Below are 20,395 nucleotides of genomic sequence, written 5' to 3'. Positions count from 1 at the left end.
TCATACTACAAAAATATTGCAGTAGAAATTTGTTTATTAAGATTGTGAAATCATACTACTTCCATCCGGAATTACTCACCCGCTTTGAATGACACATGGTTTTAGACAATATAATTGACTTCATGTTTAATTGGGTGGTACTGATAGTGAGGTACTTTTAAAATATAGTTAGTTGAAAATGTGTCAAAATGTTTATGAAAGTAGGCATACAAATGGGTCATATCAATTATAGAATATGACAGTATTAAACAATTCATACCATTTATAGAAACATACTCCCTCCGTCCCGGAATACTCGACCCGGTTTGAGCGGCACGGAGTTTAATGGACTTGAATTGACTTATTTAATTTAATAGGTAGTAGTTGATAGTGGGGTATTATTTTAATGTAGTTAATGGGAAATGTGTAAAGGGGTGGGGTTGGGGGAGAGTAGGGGTTGAATTTTTAATTATTTTTTGTATGGAGTAGGGGGTAGGTGGGTTAATAGGGGTGGAGTGAGAAATAATATAATATTGTTAGAATATTTCCATTTTTAAAAACAGGTCAAGTATTAAGGGACGGCCCGATAAGGAAAACAGGTCAAGTATTCCGAGACGGAGAGAATAGCAATTAAATTGGGACGACTTTATAAAGCAAGCGGAGCGAGTAATTCGGGGCGGATGGAGTAATATTTTTATTATAGTTATTAGTAACATGTAATGTAATACGAAGTATTAGAAAATCAGTAATCGTGCGAAGTATAATTTGTAACTCTTTCCATGTTAAGTGATTAATATTCTTCATACCAATATGAAGATATTATATTCGATTAAACAAATTGGAAAATATATAGTTTAAAGTTTCTTCAGTGGTGTAGATGCAAAAAATAAAAATAAAAATAAAAAAAGCAAGGACACACCAGGAGTATCATTTCTGGTGTGTCTTTTAATATATTAGATTAGGTCCCGTACACGCACGTATATTCAAAAATTGTTATTTGATCATCTTTTTTATAAAACATTTAAATGAAATGTGTATCCGTTAAAGCTAATATGTAATTAATAAATATTAAATCAATATGACTAATTAATATGTTAATTTGACCAAACCATTGAGTAAATATATTTTTTATTATTGATATGACGATTTGACTAAAATAATACCAAAATTGTTTAATACTGTCATATTTTCTATAATCCTATTTTTTGTTTTTTCATACATAAATTGTTTATAAAAAAGGAGAGAGAATAAATAAAATAACGTAAATATGTTTTTTTAGGAAATGAGTTTTTGGCGGGAAAATTTTGTACCAGGAAGTGACATGTGTCATTCCTGGTGTCTGATTTAGTATAATGTAATAGAATAGATAGGTTAGTGATTTTAAAATACACTACATTAGATCATGTACACACACGGATATCTAAAATTACCATTTGACTTTAAAAAAATATATATATTTAATTGATGTAGTTTTCCTCAAAAAGAAAATGCATAATTAATAAATCTTAAACATACTAATTTAATCATTTAATATGCAATTTTCGTCCACTGCGTATTACATATTTTAAATGCTTAATATGCTAAACTTTATTTGATATATCTACTAATATTACCAAAATCATGTTATGTAAATTATTATCACGTGGTATCTATTAATTATCATATTCTATATGGAGTATTTTATTATTTTTTAAAACAGCTAAAAGAATAGAACATAAAAAATAAATAAAGTTGATATATTTTTAAGAAAATATTTGTGGCGGAAAAATTTTGCACTAAAAAGTGATACATGGTGTCTGTTTCAGTATAATGTAATAGATTAGTATCAATCAATAGCAAATGCACAATGGTTCATTGGTTCCCATAGGATTTTGATTTCAACTAAAAATGGAAGCAACTAAATAGACATAAAACCAAAAAAAGTGTAAAACCATATCTTATACGAAGTACACAACATAAGAGTCCAATTACATGTTATCAAACCTTCACAATTAGGGAGTACGGAGTAATATTTTCAAGGTGCAATGAAATTCAAAGAGTAATTAATAATGATTTGCATTTTAGAATTTGAAATACCCATGTTGGCAAATTGTAGTTCAAATAGAGATGCTATTCGGAATTCCCTTACCTGTAAGTCCCCCAACTTTTGAATAATCCGACGAGTTAGGATACAGTAAGGTGTATGGAACCTTAACCAGTCCCAGTCGATTCTTCCATCTGTTATCATTGTTCCTTTCTGTAATATTCTTTTCAATATCCAACAACTTCATCTGAAATCTCTGAAATGCAGCTAGTGGTTCAGCATCTGAAGTCCACTCAAGGGTATCCCTCTGACCAAGGTAAACCTCATCTGTGGAATGACGCGATAATATCTCAATCAAGGAAACACCAAGAAGTGTCTGAAGTTGAGCTGTTATTGTTTTCAAGAATGCTTTCTCAGGATCAGACTCAAGCTCAACGTATTCTGAAGTGCCTGGTTGAGGCATAAAACGCCTGCTTACAGTAGGGCGGTTTGGAAGGTATCCTGCATAAGGATACTGCCCAAAGTTGACAGCAGCATGCAGGGCAGAAGCTACCCATATAATGATGGTGCATGTACTTGTAAGATCATGTCTTGTTTTCATTTCCACCCACCATGGTTCATTTTTTTTATCACCATGCCCTACATTACGGATCTCATTCCACCAAGATTGAACTTCAGAATCTCTTTCTACTAGACTGTCTGTTGGATAATAGAACGAGCAATAATCATTCACCCATGTTTCAATTGCGAACCAGATTTCAAGCCCGTCAACTGCAAAAGGGTAATCCTCAATCAACAGCTTCAGACCATGCGGGTGGCTGGAATCCTCAACTGCCACCCCTCTGGAATATATGATGCAAAAAAGCATATACGATTAGAAATGTAGTATTACAGTAATTAAAAGCTGCAATGCATGATGTTGTGGGTTAATGAAAGTACCTCTTGAGAAGATCAGTAGGAAGTGCTTCATCAGTGAATACCCATGTTTTGTATACAAATGATGACAATTCCATGGCAAATTTTGCTGGAAATACTGTTCGTTCCAGTACACCACCAGCATTGATGAGGATTTGCCTAGCCAATGCATTTATGTTCATTGTATCACGGAAATGAGGTTGCAGGAGCTTGTGAATTGGGTGAAGCACACTCAACTGTCTGTTTGTTGCAATAATAAATGGTTCTATTACCGCGTGGGTGTACAACCTGCAATCAAAATTGAGTGTTGTGTACTTGTGTGTGTATCAATCCGTACTCAAGGTTAATGTATGTAATCATATATTATATTGTAAGAATTATACCAATGAGTTATGAGCTGATGAACACCAGAATCATTGACAGCGGCATAAGCTTTAGCTAATTGCCACACAGAGGCTTCAACACCCTCTTCAGCAGGAGTATATACTTGACTGACAGCACCATGTTTGTCACCTTGTGGATGAGGCAAGCTGAGTTCAATTGCTAATGGCTTCAGTGTCCCATCATACTTGAGAAAAAGGATGGTCCTTGATGCGTATGTCTTTGTGGGAGTAGAATTAATTCGTCTCAGGTATGGCATTAATGAATCATGATGATCTAATATATACAACCTGTTGTTTTTAAGTGCCTGCATCATCCAAATAGAATTAACTAAACTTCTTATTCATAGATCAATCATATCGAATGGTGTAATAACTAAAGATGAGAGACTTACTTTATCTGTTGAGTATCCATCCATGTACATTTCTATATGCTCCCTCGTTATTGAACTGTTCTGATTGCCGTACAGTTTTGGGTCTAGTTTGCTCTTTGGAGGAAATTCCTGCAAATTTTAATTTAAAAATATCAGCATCCAAAACCATAAATCATAATAGTACTCACTTCTCAGAAGGTTTAATATTATTACTTGAAGACGGCAGATGAGAACAGGATTTACTCCAGCCAGCATTTCTCGTCCAAACTCTTCATCAGTTCTCCAAGCAGACTTATTCTCTGAGGATATATAAAAAGAAAATCCAATGTTTAAAGCCAAAATTACAGTAAAACTTAACAAATTAGTTGAAGAAAATACCTTTGATGACATCAGGCATAGGGAACTTGAGAAAATCTTCACCATCAGTGCGGACAAGTTCCTTAATCATTTCCCAAGGAATCCGATCTTTGAGTTTAGTGAGTGCCCCGACTGGTAGCTTAATACCACCCTCGTAAAGCTTCATGACATGGTCAAATGAGTCAAATTCATTAGGAGTTTTATCACATATGGATTTGAGCTCAGGGAGTAATATCTGAGCAATAGATTTTAAGGCATATGCCAGAAAATCTGACATTTTGATATGTCCAAACTGCTCATCTCTTGGTACATATATGTCAAGACTGATAAGAGGCAATCGGCTTTCTGTGTTTGGATCTGCCAAAGTCAATACACCAATATATGTTTTCTGTTAATATGATTTAAAGTACACTGCAAGTCTCACTTATGCAATCTATCTACATATGGAAAATGTGATATAGTTTACTAACCAGCTTTTGTTGGTTTGCGGCCTGTTCTCCCTCTCCGTGGATAGGGGTAATCATTGGAGCCCCCAAGAGCAGGGCGTGCATACTCTTCTCCCTTGTCAGGCATTCCTAAGTCATTGTAGTAAGCGTAGTCATATACCCTATCCCATTCCTTGAGCATACCTTTTCCATCACCTCGTAAATTCACTAGCTCTTCTTCCCTATATTTGCGTAATGCTTCTGGTGTCTCATGTGGAAGGTAATTCTGGTGCAGGAAAGCAAATCAACATCACCAAACCTTTCATACGTAGAAGTATATATTATTGCTACTCACATCACATTCTTCCCCATGACATTTTTTTCTCATTTTTATCCATGGATATTAATTTCTTGTTTTTCCTCATTTTATTACTACGTACTAAAACTGGAGATGAATTACGGGGTTCAGTTTTGCAGCTTCTCATTGACATAAAAATACTTCAACCTGTCAAGGCTGACCCCATCATTTAAAAAACATTTATGTATAAAAAACTGTATCTTAGATTTAAATATGCGGCCGGTCGGGTTAATGTAGTTGGTAACTTTTTGCACATAAGAGATGTAACAACGTTTATTGAAGTAGCATGTTCAAACATATATTATATTTTATGCATATAATACATATATACTTCCTCCGATTTTTAATACTCGCAACGTTTATGATTTCTACACTATTCACGTATTATACTTTGTTCATTGTTGGTGATTTATACGTAAGGTAAAATATAGTCATGTGAGATCTTTTTAGATTCGTCTTATTGTGTATGTTCAAAATATTAACTTTTTATAATTTTTACTTATAGAGATTTAAAGATATTAATGATAAAAGTTGTGCATTGACATGCGTGAAAGTGACAAATGTTGACAGTAAAAATGAACGAAAGAAGTATTATACAAATAGTGTACATAAATTGACATATGTTACAATATCTCTAAAATTGAAAATTTTATTGAACTCACATGTTATGTTTCTCATTTTAACTAGCTAAAACTCTAGAGGATCCAGACTCTAAAATAAGACATCATATATTTATATTTATATTTTTAAACAAATTTATGGATTAAGTGATGTCAGATGACCCCTGTCATTTAATCATAACGTTTAACTACGTCCCAGTCTCAAAATATTAACCTAGTTTTCGTTTGAGAACAAAATATAGATATAGTTTAATAGTATGCTTGTTGTAACATTTTTTAAAGAAAATTAGAAAATTGACTTTTGGTCCACATAATATAAAAATGTTAGATCCGTTGCTGGTTACATTAAAATGGGTTGGGTAGAAGCAGGTCATGGGACAACAGTGAGTTGATGGTGGGCGGTAAAGATGGCCAGTGGGTCGGGTTTGACCCAGCCCATTGTGGGTCACATGAGTCGGACACACTTATGACCCATGACACAACCCCGATATTTTGTTGATGTGTTGTGGGTCAGAATTTTTCAACACAGCCCATATATTGTGACCCACCCAATCGGACCCGACACAACCCGCCACGGCGTACCCGACCCACCCAACCCAACACACGAACCCAACCCACCCAACACACGAATCCAACCCGCAAAACTCATCCTAATTTAACAATTTTGTATGTTTAAAAATAATGCTAATAAATTCTAACTTTATTGTGTAAATATATGTTAACCACATTTATGTGAGTAAATGAATAACATAAAAATTAATTAATTTAAGTTCATACAAATTTTATAACATTTTATCGTTATTAATCGTCCAAACTCACCTTATCCAAATCAGTTGGTAAAACTCATGTAAACCCACCAAACTCACCTGACCCACCGGTATCACATCTGTCGTAAACCACCAAACTCATCAGACCCACCCGACGTGCACAACCCACCTCGACCCACGACCCATCATGTACTGTGTCAATTTTTTCCGACACAGCCCACGACTCGACCCACCCTATTTTAACTGAGGCGGGTCGTGTGTCAATTATCCCCGACCCACGACCCACCAAACTCACCCACGACCCACCCAACCTACCACGTTAGCCATCTCTAATGGGCGGTCAATTATGGAGTAAGAAAAAATGAAACAGGAAAGAGATAAAGCAAGTACAAGTGAAATCAAAGTTAAACACACGTATGTTTTTTTTTTTTTTTTAATATCAACTACTCCCTCGGAATACTTGACCTGTTTTTCTTATCGGGCCGTCCCTTAATACTTGACCTATTTCTAAAAATGGAAATATTCTAACAATATTATATTATTTCTCACTCCACCCCTATCAACCCACCTACCCCCCTACTCCATACAAAAAATAATTAAAAATTCAACCCCTACTCTCCCCCAATCTCACCTCTTAACCCACCTCTCACTAACTACATTAAAATTATACCCCACTATCAACTACTACCTATTAAATTAAATAAGTCAATTTAAGTCTCTTAAATTCTGTGCCGGTCAAACTGGGTCGAGTATTCCGGGACGGAGGGAGTAGTATTTGGGTTAGGGCAATGCCCCGTGTTACTACATCAATAACATTGGCATTTATTTATTTTTATTTCCGCAATGATAACATGAAACTTGGCATGTCTTAGTGGTAATGGTTTTATTGTTTAAACACAAGTTTGGGGATTTAAACCTTATGCAAACCATATTTCCCATTTTTTTCCATATATGTGAAAATCAGATAAAGTTAATGATTAATAAGCAGAGTGTCATGTGTCACGTACGTAAACTTATTTAAAAACGCATTTTAATATATACTCCGTAGTATAGATAACCATTTTAATTTGTTGGGCTATCAGTTTGACCTTGACTCATTCCAATAAAGATCATGTCCAATAAGAGTCTTTAACCTTACCACCAATGGCGGACCCACGTTGGGGCCAAGGGGGGCACGTGCCACCCCCGAAAAAAAAAAAAAAAAAAATATTGAAATGTATTAAAGCAAAAAATATTTGTTATATTAAACGTGATCAAATAAACATGAAAATGTATGTTGTCGCAGTGGTTTACAAGAAATGAGTTCTTTAACCTAGGGTCCCCCTTATTTGTTTCATTTCTTTTTCTTTTTAATTCGTTTTTTCCCTTGGTTGTCTATTTAGCTTTTTTCATTAGTTCTACACCAATTGAAATATGTTCTATTTTTATTTTACAACCTTTATATATTGGACTACACTGTATAAATAAATATAAACATGACAATCAATTTTGGTAAATTTTCAGCTCATTTGTTTCTTTTTAATTCGTTTTCTTCTAATAAATCCTTTAGTTCTCTCTAGCTTTAGTTTTTTTTTTAATATTATTTTAAACCAATGGAAGCATTGTCTACTTTTTTCCTAACCTTTATTTTTAATTCAATTACACTGTAAAAAAACACTTTGTCAGATAAAAAAAATTCAATCCAATTATTTACTGCTATATCTTAATAATAGCCACTTTAAACTTAGTACTTTTTTATAAAATAAAATATTAGTGTATATTGATAAAAAAAAATCTCAACTATTTGAAGTTCCATGCAATCAACTAATACAAATTTAACACTAAAAAAGTACTTACAAGTTACCAACATTCAATACCCAAATTGTGACATTGTCATTTTATATCTCAACGACTATCACTTTCGTGCCACCCCTGACCAAATATCCTAGGTCCGCCACTGTTTACCACTACCGTGCCCGTCTACCCATAGGCCATAGTTTTTAGGTTTTTTTTTTAAAAAAAAAAATTATTGAATGGACCCATAAGCCATATCTACATCAGTGAAACTCGGTCAAAATGGTCTCCCAATAATTCTAGATCTCCCTCCTCTAGTAGTCCATGGATGATATTAATTACTAATTACCACCGGCGAGGCGGTAACTGGCCTTGTGCATAGGTAACTGGGTTAATCTTGTTCCTCTCTAGTCTCTACTACAGAATTGGTCCATTGATAGTGTTGATCACGATCTTATATTCTTATGTGATGCATGGTAAAGCCTTAAATCTTAATTGGTGTCAGGGCGATGACGAATGTTCATTTTGTTTGGTCGGAAAATTCGATCGGTCGAAAAACGACCGTTTTTTTTGGTAGTGAATGTTAGCTGTGTATCTCCCTTTCTCCTCTAGAATTAGTCCATGGATAACTAAGAATGATAGTGAAACTGGCTATTTTATATTCCCCCGTCTAACACACCGGTAATGTATTATTTTGACGAGTATAGTATTGATGGTGATTAATATGTGCTTTTTTGACTTTACAACAATACTTGCGGTTCCTTATATCGATATGATATGATGATTGGTCGTCTACATGAGACAGGAATGTTTCTTAGACTAAAATATAAGAATAAATTTAAACATGCCCTATAAAATTAATAAAAATAAGTTAATACTCAATTAAATTGAATAAAAATTAAGTAATGAGGCATTGACCTAGTTATTAAGACCGGCAGTACGTGTATGTATGAATTATGATAGGTCACATGTGCAAAATCTCCTTATATCGGGTAATATGCCTTTGAAATTGTAATGAAAATGTAAGTACTGAGCCTATATATTAGACATGATATGTATAACTCCGTACCTTGTTAGAAAAGAAGACGCGATTGTATTTGTAACGATGAGCCGGATAAACCCATGAATTACAGACGAAATGTAGAGGGCCATGTCCAGGAATATCTAGTGTTACAGTTTTGAGGTAAAACTGGCTATGATGATGATTTTTTATGATAAAAGCACCAGGAACAGTCTCACTCTCATCCCATTCAAATGTCACATTGAATGTTGTTTCTCCAGCCGTTAATGATGTTATTGTTGAAATCCATTTTTCTAAGTATGCTATCTTTCCCAACTTTCCTCCTAATCCATTTTCTGCATAAAAATACACTACATTTATCAGCCAACAATTTTTCCTACAACTAATTAACCCTGTTCTTTCAACAAATATTAGTTTATATAAATACAAATCAATATATGTTTAAATAATATAACAATCAAGTATCAAAGAACAACTTAAAATAAGTTCGGTTACATTAAGATAAGTTTAAATAAATTATGATTTGTGAAAGTTAGATGAACACGGATCGAGTAGAAGACACCTTAGTTTTATTAATGTGAAATCAAGATATTAATGATCAAAGTAATGCATTCAAGATCACGTATAATAGGAAAGTGGAAAACTTTATGGAAACATTCAGGGGTTATCTAATTTGACTAGTGTTCTAATCTTAAATTATTTTAACGGACTCAACTTCATATGGCTACAAGGATTGTGCCTTGGTTCAAAATTGTATTGGAGGGGAAAATCAAAATTTTTATTTTTCGTGGATCGAGGATTAGATCAGGATTATTCTAACCTAGACAGTACGAAAATAATTTTTACAGGTATGGTACGGTTTTGAACCCGCTTCCAACTTTTGAAATTTGCAATCAGGGGTGTTGTGTTCACCTTAAAAATAAATTTCAGATTCAATAAGTTTAAATGAGTTACAATTAGGGTTAATAAGTTAATTAAATAAGTTCCAGTCAGGTGCAGTAAATATAAAATCAAAAAAAATAATAGGTTCTAATCAGGTCCAATAAGGTCATATCTGTTACAATCAAGTTTGATCAGTTTTATAATTAATTTCAGATAAGTCAAGATAATTTCCATAAAGCTCCAACAAGTACAAATAACTTAATATATATAATTACAATTAAGGTCAGATAAAATGCAACTATAATAATAGCTTATATTTTAATGAGGTTTTTTGGTTTCTATTAATAAACTATTGGATATCTTTCCTTTGATCTTAATATATCTCTTCGTTATCACCATCATTTTATAAGATCGGATTAGTGAATGACGTACAACTGTAGTATACATCGAAAAAGATTGAGACTTCAAAGACCAAGATTGAGACATTATTTTTCTAAAAAACAAGCAATCACATATTCACATATAAGAGAACTCAAAGAAATAAATCATGTCTTCTGGCAAAAAGGATACGTGACAGATCTGCCCAAACAACCTATCCTTGGCCCGGTGGTCTCCGGTCCTTTCCGGTGCTGTTCAGATCCAAATTCAAGTATTTTAGGACCGGGCCGGAATCTGTACACCCTTAACGACGAAGAATGTTACTCCGTAATTAACCTACAGACATGCGCTAAAGTTATGTGGAACCATATATTTTTCTGTTTTTTTTTCTTTTCAGATAACACAATTTGACATTATTCATATAATGTTAAGTACATATCAATTGTGATTTATACTTAAGAAATAATATAGTCATATGACTTCTTGTTATAATCGTGTCGTTGAATAGATTTATAATATCAACTTATTATAATTTTACCCGTTGCTAATTAAAGATATTAATGATTGAAATACTACATTGACAAAGGTGATAAAAAAATTGTGTCATTCAAAAAAACCGGAGGAAGTATGTAATATCAAAACTTTTCTCATTTATTTTGAACGGACTCGACTTCATATGGCTACAAGTATGTAATATCAAAATTGGATTGTCATTTAAAATGTTTTTTTTTTTTAATTGGAAAAGTACACGGAAATTAGAAATTTACTAGGATAGTTTTCTCTTAATTTATTACTTCGTATGTCCTAACTTTTTTAGATAACACAAGTTTGATACGGAGTATCAATTTTAAAGGATGATACTATTTCGTTAATCACGAGGCCATGAGCACGTGTTTTATACGAGTTCGGATCCTCTAGAGTTTTAATAAACCTTACAAGGTAGAGTTGTATCTAAACCGTATATTTTAAAATCAATGACTCATATTGATGAGAAAAAATAGGGGGAATTTTGAAAAAATAATATATGAACCATTGATTTTTTATTCAATGGTTGATATGTTCAAACTCTACTTTGTAGAGTTATTTTAGAACTCCAGAGGATCCAAAACCGTTTTGTACCTTCAAAACATCACTTTAATTTGAAGCATATTAGGTAAGGCTCGAAATGTAATTTTAAATGGTTATAGGAATTTGAACATGAATTACATTCTTAATTTATTTCACAGGATACTTTCCTTATATATTTTAGGGGCGAAGATATTTTCCTTACAAATGAAAAACATACTTAAATTTATAATTTAATGTAATGATGCATGCAAATTCATTATGATTATCATGATCATCAAACGAGCAATCAGAATATATAGAGACTCAATAGTTTCCAAAACCTTTATGAAGACATTAAGACAAAAAGTGACCCGGACATATACAATGTGTTATTGAGATGGGTGGGGTGTATAAAATACTTCCACTGCTGTTTTAAATGACACAATTATTTAGGCGCGTTTACCAACGTACGTTTTCAAATATTAATATCTTCAATTGTGGATAAGAAAAAATTACAAAATTTTGATATTTAAAATTTTTTATTGAGATGAATCTAACCAGAGCCCCCACGACTATGTTTTTTCTTAAGTATATACCACAAAATGAAGTCAAAAGAGCTTGTGTGAATAATGTCCAAAATCCAATCATATCCATGTAAATAAGAAGGAGGAAGTAAGAATTACGGAGTACAAGTTTGAGATACCAAAAGTTCTTGTGCTCAATTGTTATTATGGGTGCATACTGCATAGTTGTTGTACTCAATTGTTATTATGGGTGCATGGTTTTTGACTTTTGTCAGTCGTTGTTTAGAGCTTTTGGAACTTGTGAACCAATAATATACAAGTAATTCAAAAGTACGTGTTTAAAATTCAAAAGTAAAGTACTAGAGTTGGAAAGAGAAAGTGACTAGACGTACCTGGATGAGAGAAAATGAGTTGGATAGAAACACCTTTACCCACAAGTTCATGAATACGATCAAGCAACGAAGCTCGGACATCAGTCATATCAAGAGTATTCTTTTTCATTAACACCACCGTCCCTCTAATCTTCTTCGTCTTAATACTATCATCATGTCGTCGCACCTCCCCGTTATTGTTGTCGTCGTTTAGGGAATGACATACACTATTCACAGTCGCGTCATTTCCAACTTCTTTATAAACACTTTTTCGGCCGCACATCAATTTATCTGCGGCCATGTTTATCAATTTTGTCGACGGACAAAAACCCATCTCCCTCCTCTCTACACTACAGCTTCGAGTCTTGGACAGAGGAAAAACCAAAACAAAAAAACAAATACAAAGGGGTTTGATATATTAGTGGTACCAAAAGTGAAACGTTTGATTTGAGGAAAACATAGATCCTTTGGCTAGCTTTATTGGTTTTATACTTATGTGTTTTTTTTTTTCTTTTTTTTCGACATATTTTATGTGATACGGTGTATATTGATTTTTGGGGTTATTGGCAGTAGCGGATCCTGAAATTATAGGTAGTAGGATTACTAATTACTCCGTAAAAATTAGGCAAATTTGTCAAATACAACCTAATAAAGTTCTTTATTTGCCAATTACAACCTTAAATTTCTAATTTTGCCAATTACAACCTTAAACTTGTACATCTATTTTAAATTACAACCCGAAACCATTTTGCGACAAAAATCACCGGAAAATGATGTCATGACGTTATTAAAAAAAATGATGAAGTGCAAAAGAAAATAATTTTTTCGATAATTTTATTTTTTTTGTTTTATTTCTTATTTATCGCTTTAATTTTTTTATAGAAAATATGTAAATATTTTTTTTAATAACATTATGACATCATCTTCCGGTGATTTTTGCCAGAAAATAATTTCGGGTTGTAATTTAAAATGGATGTATAAGTTTAAGGTTGTAATTGGAAAAAATAGAAATTTAACGTTGTAATTGACAAATAGAAAACTTTACTAGGCTGTATTTGACAAATTTTCCTAAAAATTAATGAAACTTTAACTAGAAGTACGTATTTTTAAAAAAGAATTAATGAAATTTTAACTATTTTTTTTTTTGTTCTAAGTGGGGTACAGCAGGCCCAACCCTAAGGGGTAGGGTAGGGGTGCGACTGCCTAGGACCTAAAATATTAGTTTGTCCAGTAAATTAGTACTAGTAATAAACAACGTATTAAATGCACATGTTATATCTTGGCTCATTCGTAGAAAGTAAGTGCTAAAGTTTTGATACCTACCATAGGTTTACTATTCAACTCCCCTCAATGTCTTTGTTATTTTGTTTATTCGTTCCCTCATTGTTTCTCTTGTTGACTTCCATCTTCCTTTATTTGCAACATGAACCCGACCCGATTACAATCCGGCTAAACCCGTTAACAAACCGAACCGAATTGATCCGACCCGACTACAACCCGACCCGATATGAACCAGACCCGATTATAACCCGAACCGATATGAACCTGAACCCGACCAAGTATATATGACCGATATGAACCCGACCCGATATGAACCCGACCCGATATGAACCCGACCCGATGTGAACCCGTAACACATAACCCTAACCGAACTATTAATTTTTTAACCCGATCCGAACCGAAACGATCGCAAAATGAACTGATTTCAACCTGAACCGATGGACCCGAATCGAAACCGAACCAATAACTCGATTTGACACCCATATCAGTTTGATCCTACATTGCTATTGTAAAATAAATTGTTATTTACGGAGTACATGGAAAACTAATACTTCCTCCATTTTTTTTTTAATTGCATCATCTGGGATTTCACGCTTGCCAATGCACTATTTTAACTATTAATATCTCTCATTATACATTTTAAAAAATTATAAAGATTTGATAATTTGAAAGTATATTTCGAGACGAATCTAACAAGTTCCCCATGAGTATATTTTTCCTTACATATAAATCACAAAAAATAACTATATAAAAATAAGCGAATAGTGCTAAAACTAAGATGGTGCAAGTATTCAATGTTTTCTTTACTTTTGACAAATTCCATGTGACACGGTGTTATTAATTTGTGGGGTCCAGTAAAGAATAGTAAGCTTTATGGCTTTATCTCCTTTTAAAGAACAAATTAAAGTACCTGATTCGTTATTTGTTCATTGATTTTTCTTTAATACTCCGTAGTTAATATTCTTATTTTATGGTGAATATGATACACGTTTTATAACTTTTGTGCGTAAAATGGCTTACGGAAGTGCGCACCTCTCTCAACTCCCATTTGCATGGGCCTATATTATAAGAATTTGATACCAAATACCACGGCTAATTGGCTAGGAAAAAGAAATAACGGATTTTTCATGAAATGCCCCTGAGATTTGCTTTAATGCACCAAATACACCACTTTTACAATATTAAAAATTGAGTGATGATATTTCTTCTAAAGGATAAGATAAAAGATAATAAGAATGAGTGTGAGAATGAAAGCTAGCTAGGCATTGTTTTTCTTTTAGTAAAAGGAATTGCAAAATATTAAATGTTGTAAATTGCGATAATCAATAATTTACTTAATTAATTATGTCCGATAACAATAAATTGTGTATTAAGACTATTAACAATTAAAGAAGTTTAACAAACAATCAAGTTTTCTTCACCAGAAATTCTGGTATTTTTGAGGTGGTTCCTCTTTCTATATTTCTGTGTGTATTTTGTTACAAAAACGGCAGCAAGGAACATTGATGTCTTATATACAGAAGTTACACAAATTAACCTAGGAATAATTGTATAAAAAGACAAATAAACACATGTGAAATCTACCTAGGATCAATACAAAGGAAAGGTTGTTGGATGGGCTTCCTCAGATATGTGAATCAAAAGAAATATTTACATGTGCAGAGGTGTAGGGAACTAAGTGTAGATGTTCCATTATGCAGCAGCACTCCATTCACTTTCTCAATATCCCCTCCTCAAGTTGGAATTATGGGAACAATTAATACCCAACTTGAATGATAAATGCTTGTGTTGCTGCTAGCTTAATGACTTAGTCATCAAATTTGCTAGTTGGAGAAAAGATCGAACATCAAGAACATTTAAGGTGCAATCTTGTAAGTGATCCCTTACATAATGACAATCCACATTGAGGTGCTTAGTTCCAATTCATGGAAGACTGGGTTGTGAGCCAAATGAATGGCTGATTTGTTATCACAAAGGAGATCAATAGGTTTGGGAATAGTGAACCCAAGATCTTTCAAAATACCATCTAACCAAACAATCTCACTTGTAGTGTGAGACATGCATCTATATTCTGCTTTTGTGTGATGATTTTGAAGTGGTTTTGTGCTACGTTGTTTTCCATGGGAACAAAGAATCTCCTAGGAATAAACAATATCCAGTCAGAGACTTAGCATTGAATGCACAATTACCCCAATCTAATTCACGAAAAGCTGTTAACTTGATCTCTTAATTTGCAAGGTAGTATAATATATCCCCAATCTAGGGTTCCAGCCAAGTATTTCACCACATGGATAACAGCTTGAAGATGTAGTTTTCTTGGTCCATTCATAAACTAACTCAGTTGTTGAACACTATATGAGATATCAGTTTTGTGAGATTCAAGTAAAGTAACTTTCCAATAATTCTTCTGTATATTTCAGGATCTTCCAATAACTCTCCTTGTTCAGGATCTATACTACAATTGTCATTCACTAATATGATCCATACAAGCTCTTCTTCAATTTGCATACTTGACCTTATTTTTCGCCTTTGTATCCTTTTGGAGGTTTCATGTACATTTCTTCATCTACATATCCATGCAAAAATGTATTGTTGGTATCTAGTTTGTTATTCCAGTAGGAACACGCACAAGAGGGGGGGGGGGTGAATTGTAATTAGAACTTTGATAAAGTTTCTTGCGGAACTTAAGAAACAATCAAGAAACTGAGAATAGAGAAGACAATAACAACAATTGTGAAAACTTCTTGATACTAATCAAGAAGAGAATTCTTTTATTATGGTAATGCCTCGATTACAATAATCTCTCCAACACAAGTTCCTCTCAAACTCGTGTTCCTCACAGTAATCTACTTCGATTACAACTCCTTAACTTCTCTCTCTCAGACTTAAACTCTAAGTCTAAACAGGATAACTCTATCCTTACTAATACAAAATATAATTCGTGTTTGGATAACTCTAGATATTAATAATGCTTTTGTGTGGATATAAGGAACTTAGGAACTTTGAATTAACTAGGACACAAACTGTTTTAGAAAATCTTAGACAAAACGTTTTTAGGAAAGCAAGAACTCTCAGAATGTTTGTGTACTTTAAACCAAAAACGATTTCCCTTTTATAGTGTTTATCCTTAGGGTTAGTTCCCTTCAAAACCTCAACTGCTAACTGCCAGCACTTTGGTCTCCACGTCCCTTGACTTGAGGAACAAGGGGAAGACCACTTCCCACGTTCAGCCATAAAGCAGTTGGTGATTTGACTCAATCAAACCCTAAAATATTTCTTTAAAACAGATTTTATTTATCTACAAAAACTTAGGAGAATTTTTAGGAAAATAAGTTTTGTTTAAATAAAATAAAACGTAAATCTATTTTATATTAAATATGCAAAACTTGTTTTTATTTATGAAAATGTTTTCCATAAAAATCGCTTCCAATAAAATAAATGGCCTAATTAAATCATAAGTTCCTTGAGTACTCTATATACCATTAGCATAATTAATATTTACATAAAATTCTAAGTACAGTGGACTACCTAGACTTCATGTCTTCCCTTTGTCTGGAACTTGCAACTCAGAAGCTTCAGACGTTCCAGCCAAGGAACATTGATGAGTTCCTCTCTAGCTAACACAGGAACTCTTGGCTATGAGTCTGTAATAGTTCTTGTGGATATTCGGAACTCTTGATATGTAACTGTGTTGCTCCTCTTGTGACTTCAAACTGGAACAGATACAACTTCCAGCTCTGAAACTCCATTGACTGTTCCAAGTGTACCTCAGGAACTTCACCAGTTTATTCAAGTTCCTATCCTAATAGAAACTTGGGCATATGCCTGTTCAAAGTCATTTAGCAACCATAATCAGGAAGTTTGCAATATGTGTGTGTCATCAACCAAAACTTAGGAACAACAATATTCCCCCTTTTTGGTGATGACAACACTTGCAAACTTTTTACAAAGAGAGTAAGTACAAACAAACAAGAACTTATACAGACTATTGTGAAACAGAACATAAAAATTGAAAAACAAAAGAGAAAGATTAGAGAGAAGAAAGAGGAGCACCCTTGGCTTACAGAGAGATTCAGAGAGATTGATTCAGGAACTGGATTGAGTGTGCCTTGGAAGTTTGCACCCATGACTTCCCCCTGTTGACATCAACAAAAAGCATAGCACGAAATATAGCCATTCCAAACACAGTGCCCCACGATCAACGTTTGGCAAGTTAAGCTAGCCTCAAAGTATTAAACTAACTCATACAATAAATTGAAAGCAAGCAGTAATGATCAAGACTAGAAAGCATAGATATGTGTAACCAAGCAAGTCAAAATAAGATGGAACAAATACCCAAGTTTAAAAATTATACAAACCGAAAGCAAATTAAAAAGATTGTTCCATGGCAAAAGATAAAAGAAACATGGGATAGGGTGATTTAGGCTTGGGATGGGGAACCAGAACCAGCAGTTTCTTCTATCACAGTCTCCTCAAAAGATTCCAGATTGTTGATCTTGGTGAGGATTGTGGCACGAGTTGCATTGGCTTGTTCTGAGTAGTGGTGAAGATCGTTTTGGAGAGTCTTGACACTTGTAACCAATGCACCTATGTGGGCCTGCATTGAGCTAATCCTGTGATCTGTTCCCTCCTGTAGTTCCACCAGACGAGCAACTGTTGCCTTTAGCTCCAATATCTGATCATCCTTTGTGTTCCAGGCACCCCCATGATCTTGAACATGTTCCTGTTCAGATGGAACACGACGAGCTTTGGACTTTTTGGAGGATCTGGGTGTCCTTTTTCTTGGCCTAACAGTTTCAGGCAGTTCCTCTTGATTCAGTGGAACAGCATCCTCCTCTATGGGCATCTCCTTGACATCCCCTTCCTCATTTATTTCCATGAAGACAGGCCCTCTTTTCTTGTTCTCCTTCATTGCTACCCTCATGCTCTTTCTTTTTCCTACACTCTTCCTGTTCCCTCGAGGTAAAGGGACCTCTATTTGTTCGAGTTCCTCCTCCTCCTCCACTTCTTCTTTAACTGCAATTCCTTCCTGATCTTCCTCATCTTGTTTCTCTTCCTTTCCAGCCCTAATGACTTTACCCTGAACCACTTTAAGATTTAATAGATGGAGCATTTCAAGTTGAAGGATTTGGGTGGATTTTAAGGGAATCACAAAGTATGGGCTAAGGTCAACTGAGAAGCTTTTGAAGATTTCTGTAAGAAGGGAGGAGTATGGAATTTTGAATTTGGGGATACAGGTGGATAAGTGTTTGATCATGATTGCAGGAAAGTTTATGGGAATTTTCCTTTCAAGACAATACATGAGACATGCATCAAACAGACTTGCTATGTTCCTTTTCTGAGTTCGAGGAACTACACCTCTCCACACAATATTAAACAGTAATTTTTGAAGAGGTGAAAAGCAGTTGTGTGAGGTGGAGGTGGATACTTTAGAATCTCCTCCAATGGAACCAACTATATCTTTCTCATCTACATTATCTATGGTCACTGTGATTTGACCTTTGAGCCACATATCAAAACCCCTATTGGGTGTACCAAACAGCTGTTCCAGATAAGAGGCATCAAATTCGATGCGAGTTCCATTCACTTTACTTGAGCATACATTATCAACACATGCAAAGTTCTTGCAGAATTCTTTCATAGCTTCAGGAATTAAGGGGGATTTGGCATAGGTACTCAACAGACTTACCCACTTTTGTTGTTCAAGGATTTCCATCAACTCTTTAAATTTCGTGGCTTCACACCATGTTGAGTTGATTGCGAACCCCTCGACCAGATTGTTTTCCTTTGCAGTGAGTTTCTTGGACCCTTTTGCTTCCCCCTGAGTTTGAGCATTCTCCTCTGTTTCCTCGATGTTTTCACCAGAAGCTTCCACTCGTCGTTTTTTGGATTTTCTTGTGGAGGATCTAGGGTTTGAGATTGGGGATTTCATTTCGATGTAAGTGTTGGTTTGTTCCCCCTGAGTGATTGCGAGCATTGGATTGTGGGATCGAAGAGGAATTGGCGATTGAATGGGTGAGGTATCCATGGGAACAGGAGATGAAGGGTTTCTCTTTCGTTTGAGGGATGTGAGATCAGTGTTGTTGCTTGTGAGAACCATGGTTGAGGTTTTTTTTTTATAGGTGGAAGGAGAGGTGATGTCAGTGGAGAAGGCGTGTGAGAGAGAGAAAGGGGGTTGCATGGATTGATTGTGGAAAGTGAAGAGTTTCTCCTATTTATTGCCAATGGAACCGTTCCAAACATTCTTTGAATATGGGTATTCGGTTTTTAATTAAAAAAAATAAATAGATAAAAATAAAAGGAAAATGAAAAAAAATTGTGTTTGACTTTGACTTGCTTAATTTCGTATCTCTGACTTAACTAGTTTGAAAGGAACTGCTTACCTTGCTCATTTGAAGTGTGAGTGAATTTGCCACGATGGTAAGCTTCAACTATGTTTGCACACAAGATTTTGTGTTTGTAATAGTCTATATGTACCATGATTTTTGCTTTTGCCTTAGAGGAACTCCAATTTGGCAATTACCTTAGCTTGATCATTCCGAGTTCCATTCTCATTTTCTCATGTTTCTCTCTGTTCAAAGGCTTAGTTAAAATATCAGCAATTTGGTGATCAGTTTGGCAAAAGTCTAATTTGATCAAACCTTTCTCAACATTATCTTTAAGGAAATGGTGTCTGATGTGGATGTGTTTGACTCGGGAATGATGAACCGGATCTTTTGAAATACAAATAGCACTAGTGTTATCACAATAGATAGGAACACAATCATAGATAATACCAAAATCTCTTAGCTGTTGTTTTATCCATAGAATTTGTGAGCAACAAGCTGCAGCAGCTACATACTCAGCTTCAGCTGTGGATAGAGCAACAGTATTCTGTTTCTTGGAACCCCAAGAAACCATGCATGGACCTAGGAACTGTA

At 34.3% G+C, this 20,395-nt stretch overlaps 1 protein-coding gene across 1 annotated transcript; it reads right to left on the bottom strand.

Annotated features, from left to right (window-relative positions):
• Nucleotides 1-1,887: 1,887 nt before the first annotated feature.
• On the bottom strand, nucleotides 1,888-12,704 carry LOC110799291 (probable linoleate 9S-lipoxygenase 5). The gene is made up of 9 exons (XM_022004519.2): nucleotides 12,216-12,704; nucleotides 9,041-9,327; nucleotides 4,499-4,739; nucleotides 4,050-4,385; nucleotides 3,885-3,970; nucleotides 3,693-3,800; nucleotides 3,301-3,605; nucleotides 2,942-3,205; nucleotides 1,888-2,844 (listed from the first exon to the last, which is right to left on the bottom strand). Exons 1-9 carry the CDS (start codon nucleotides 12,526-12,528, stop codon nucleotides 2,076-2,078), a joined length of 2,709 nt encoding a protein of 902 aa, XP_021860211.2. The 5' UTR covers nucleotides 12,529-12,704; the 3' UTR covers nucleotides 1,888-2,075.
• Nucleotides 12,705-20,395: the final 7,691 nt, after the last annotated feature.

This window comes from Spinacia oleracea, chromosome 3 (assembly GCF_020520425.1).
Source record: "Spinacia oleracea cultivar Varoflay chromosome 3, BTI_SOV_V1, whole genome shotgun sequence".
Taxonomy (NCBI): domain Eukaryota; kingdom Viridiplantae; phylum Streptophyta; class Magnoliopsida; order Caryophyllales; family Amaranthaceae; genus Spinacia; species Spinacia oleracea.
This window is presented reverse-complemented; position numbering and strand designations above follow the sequence as displayed.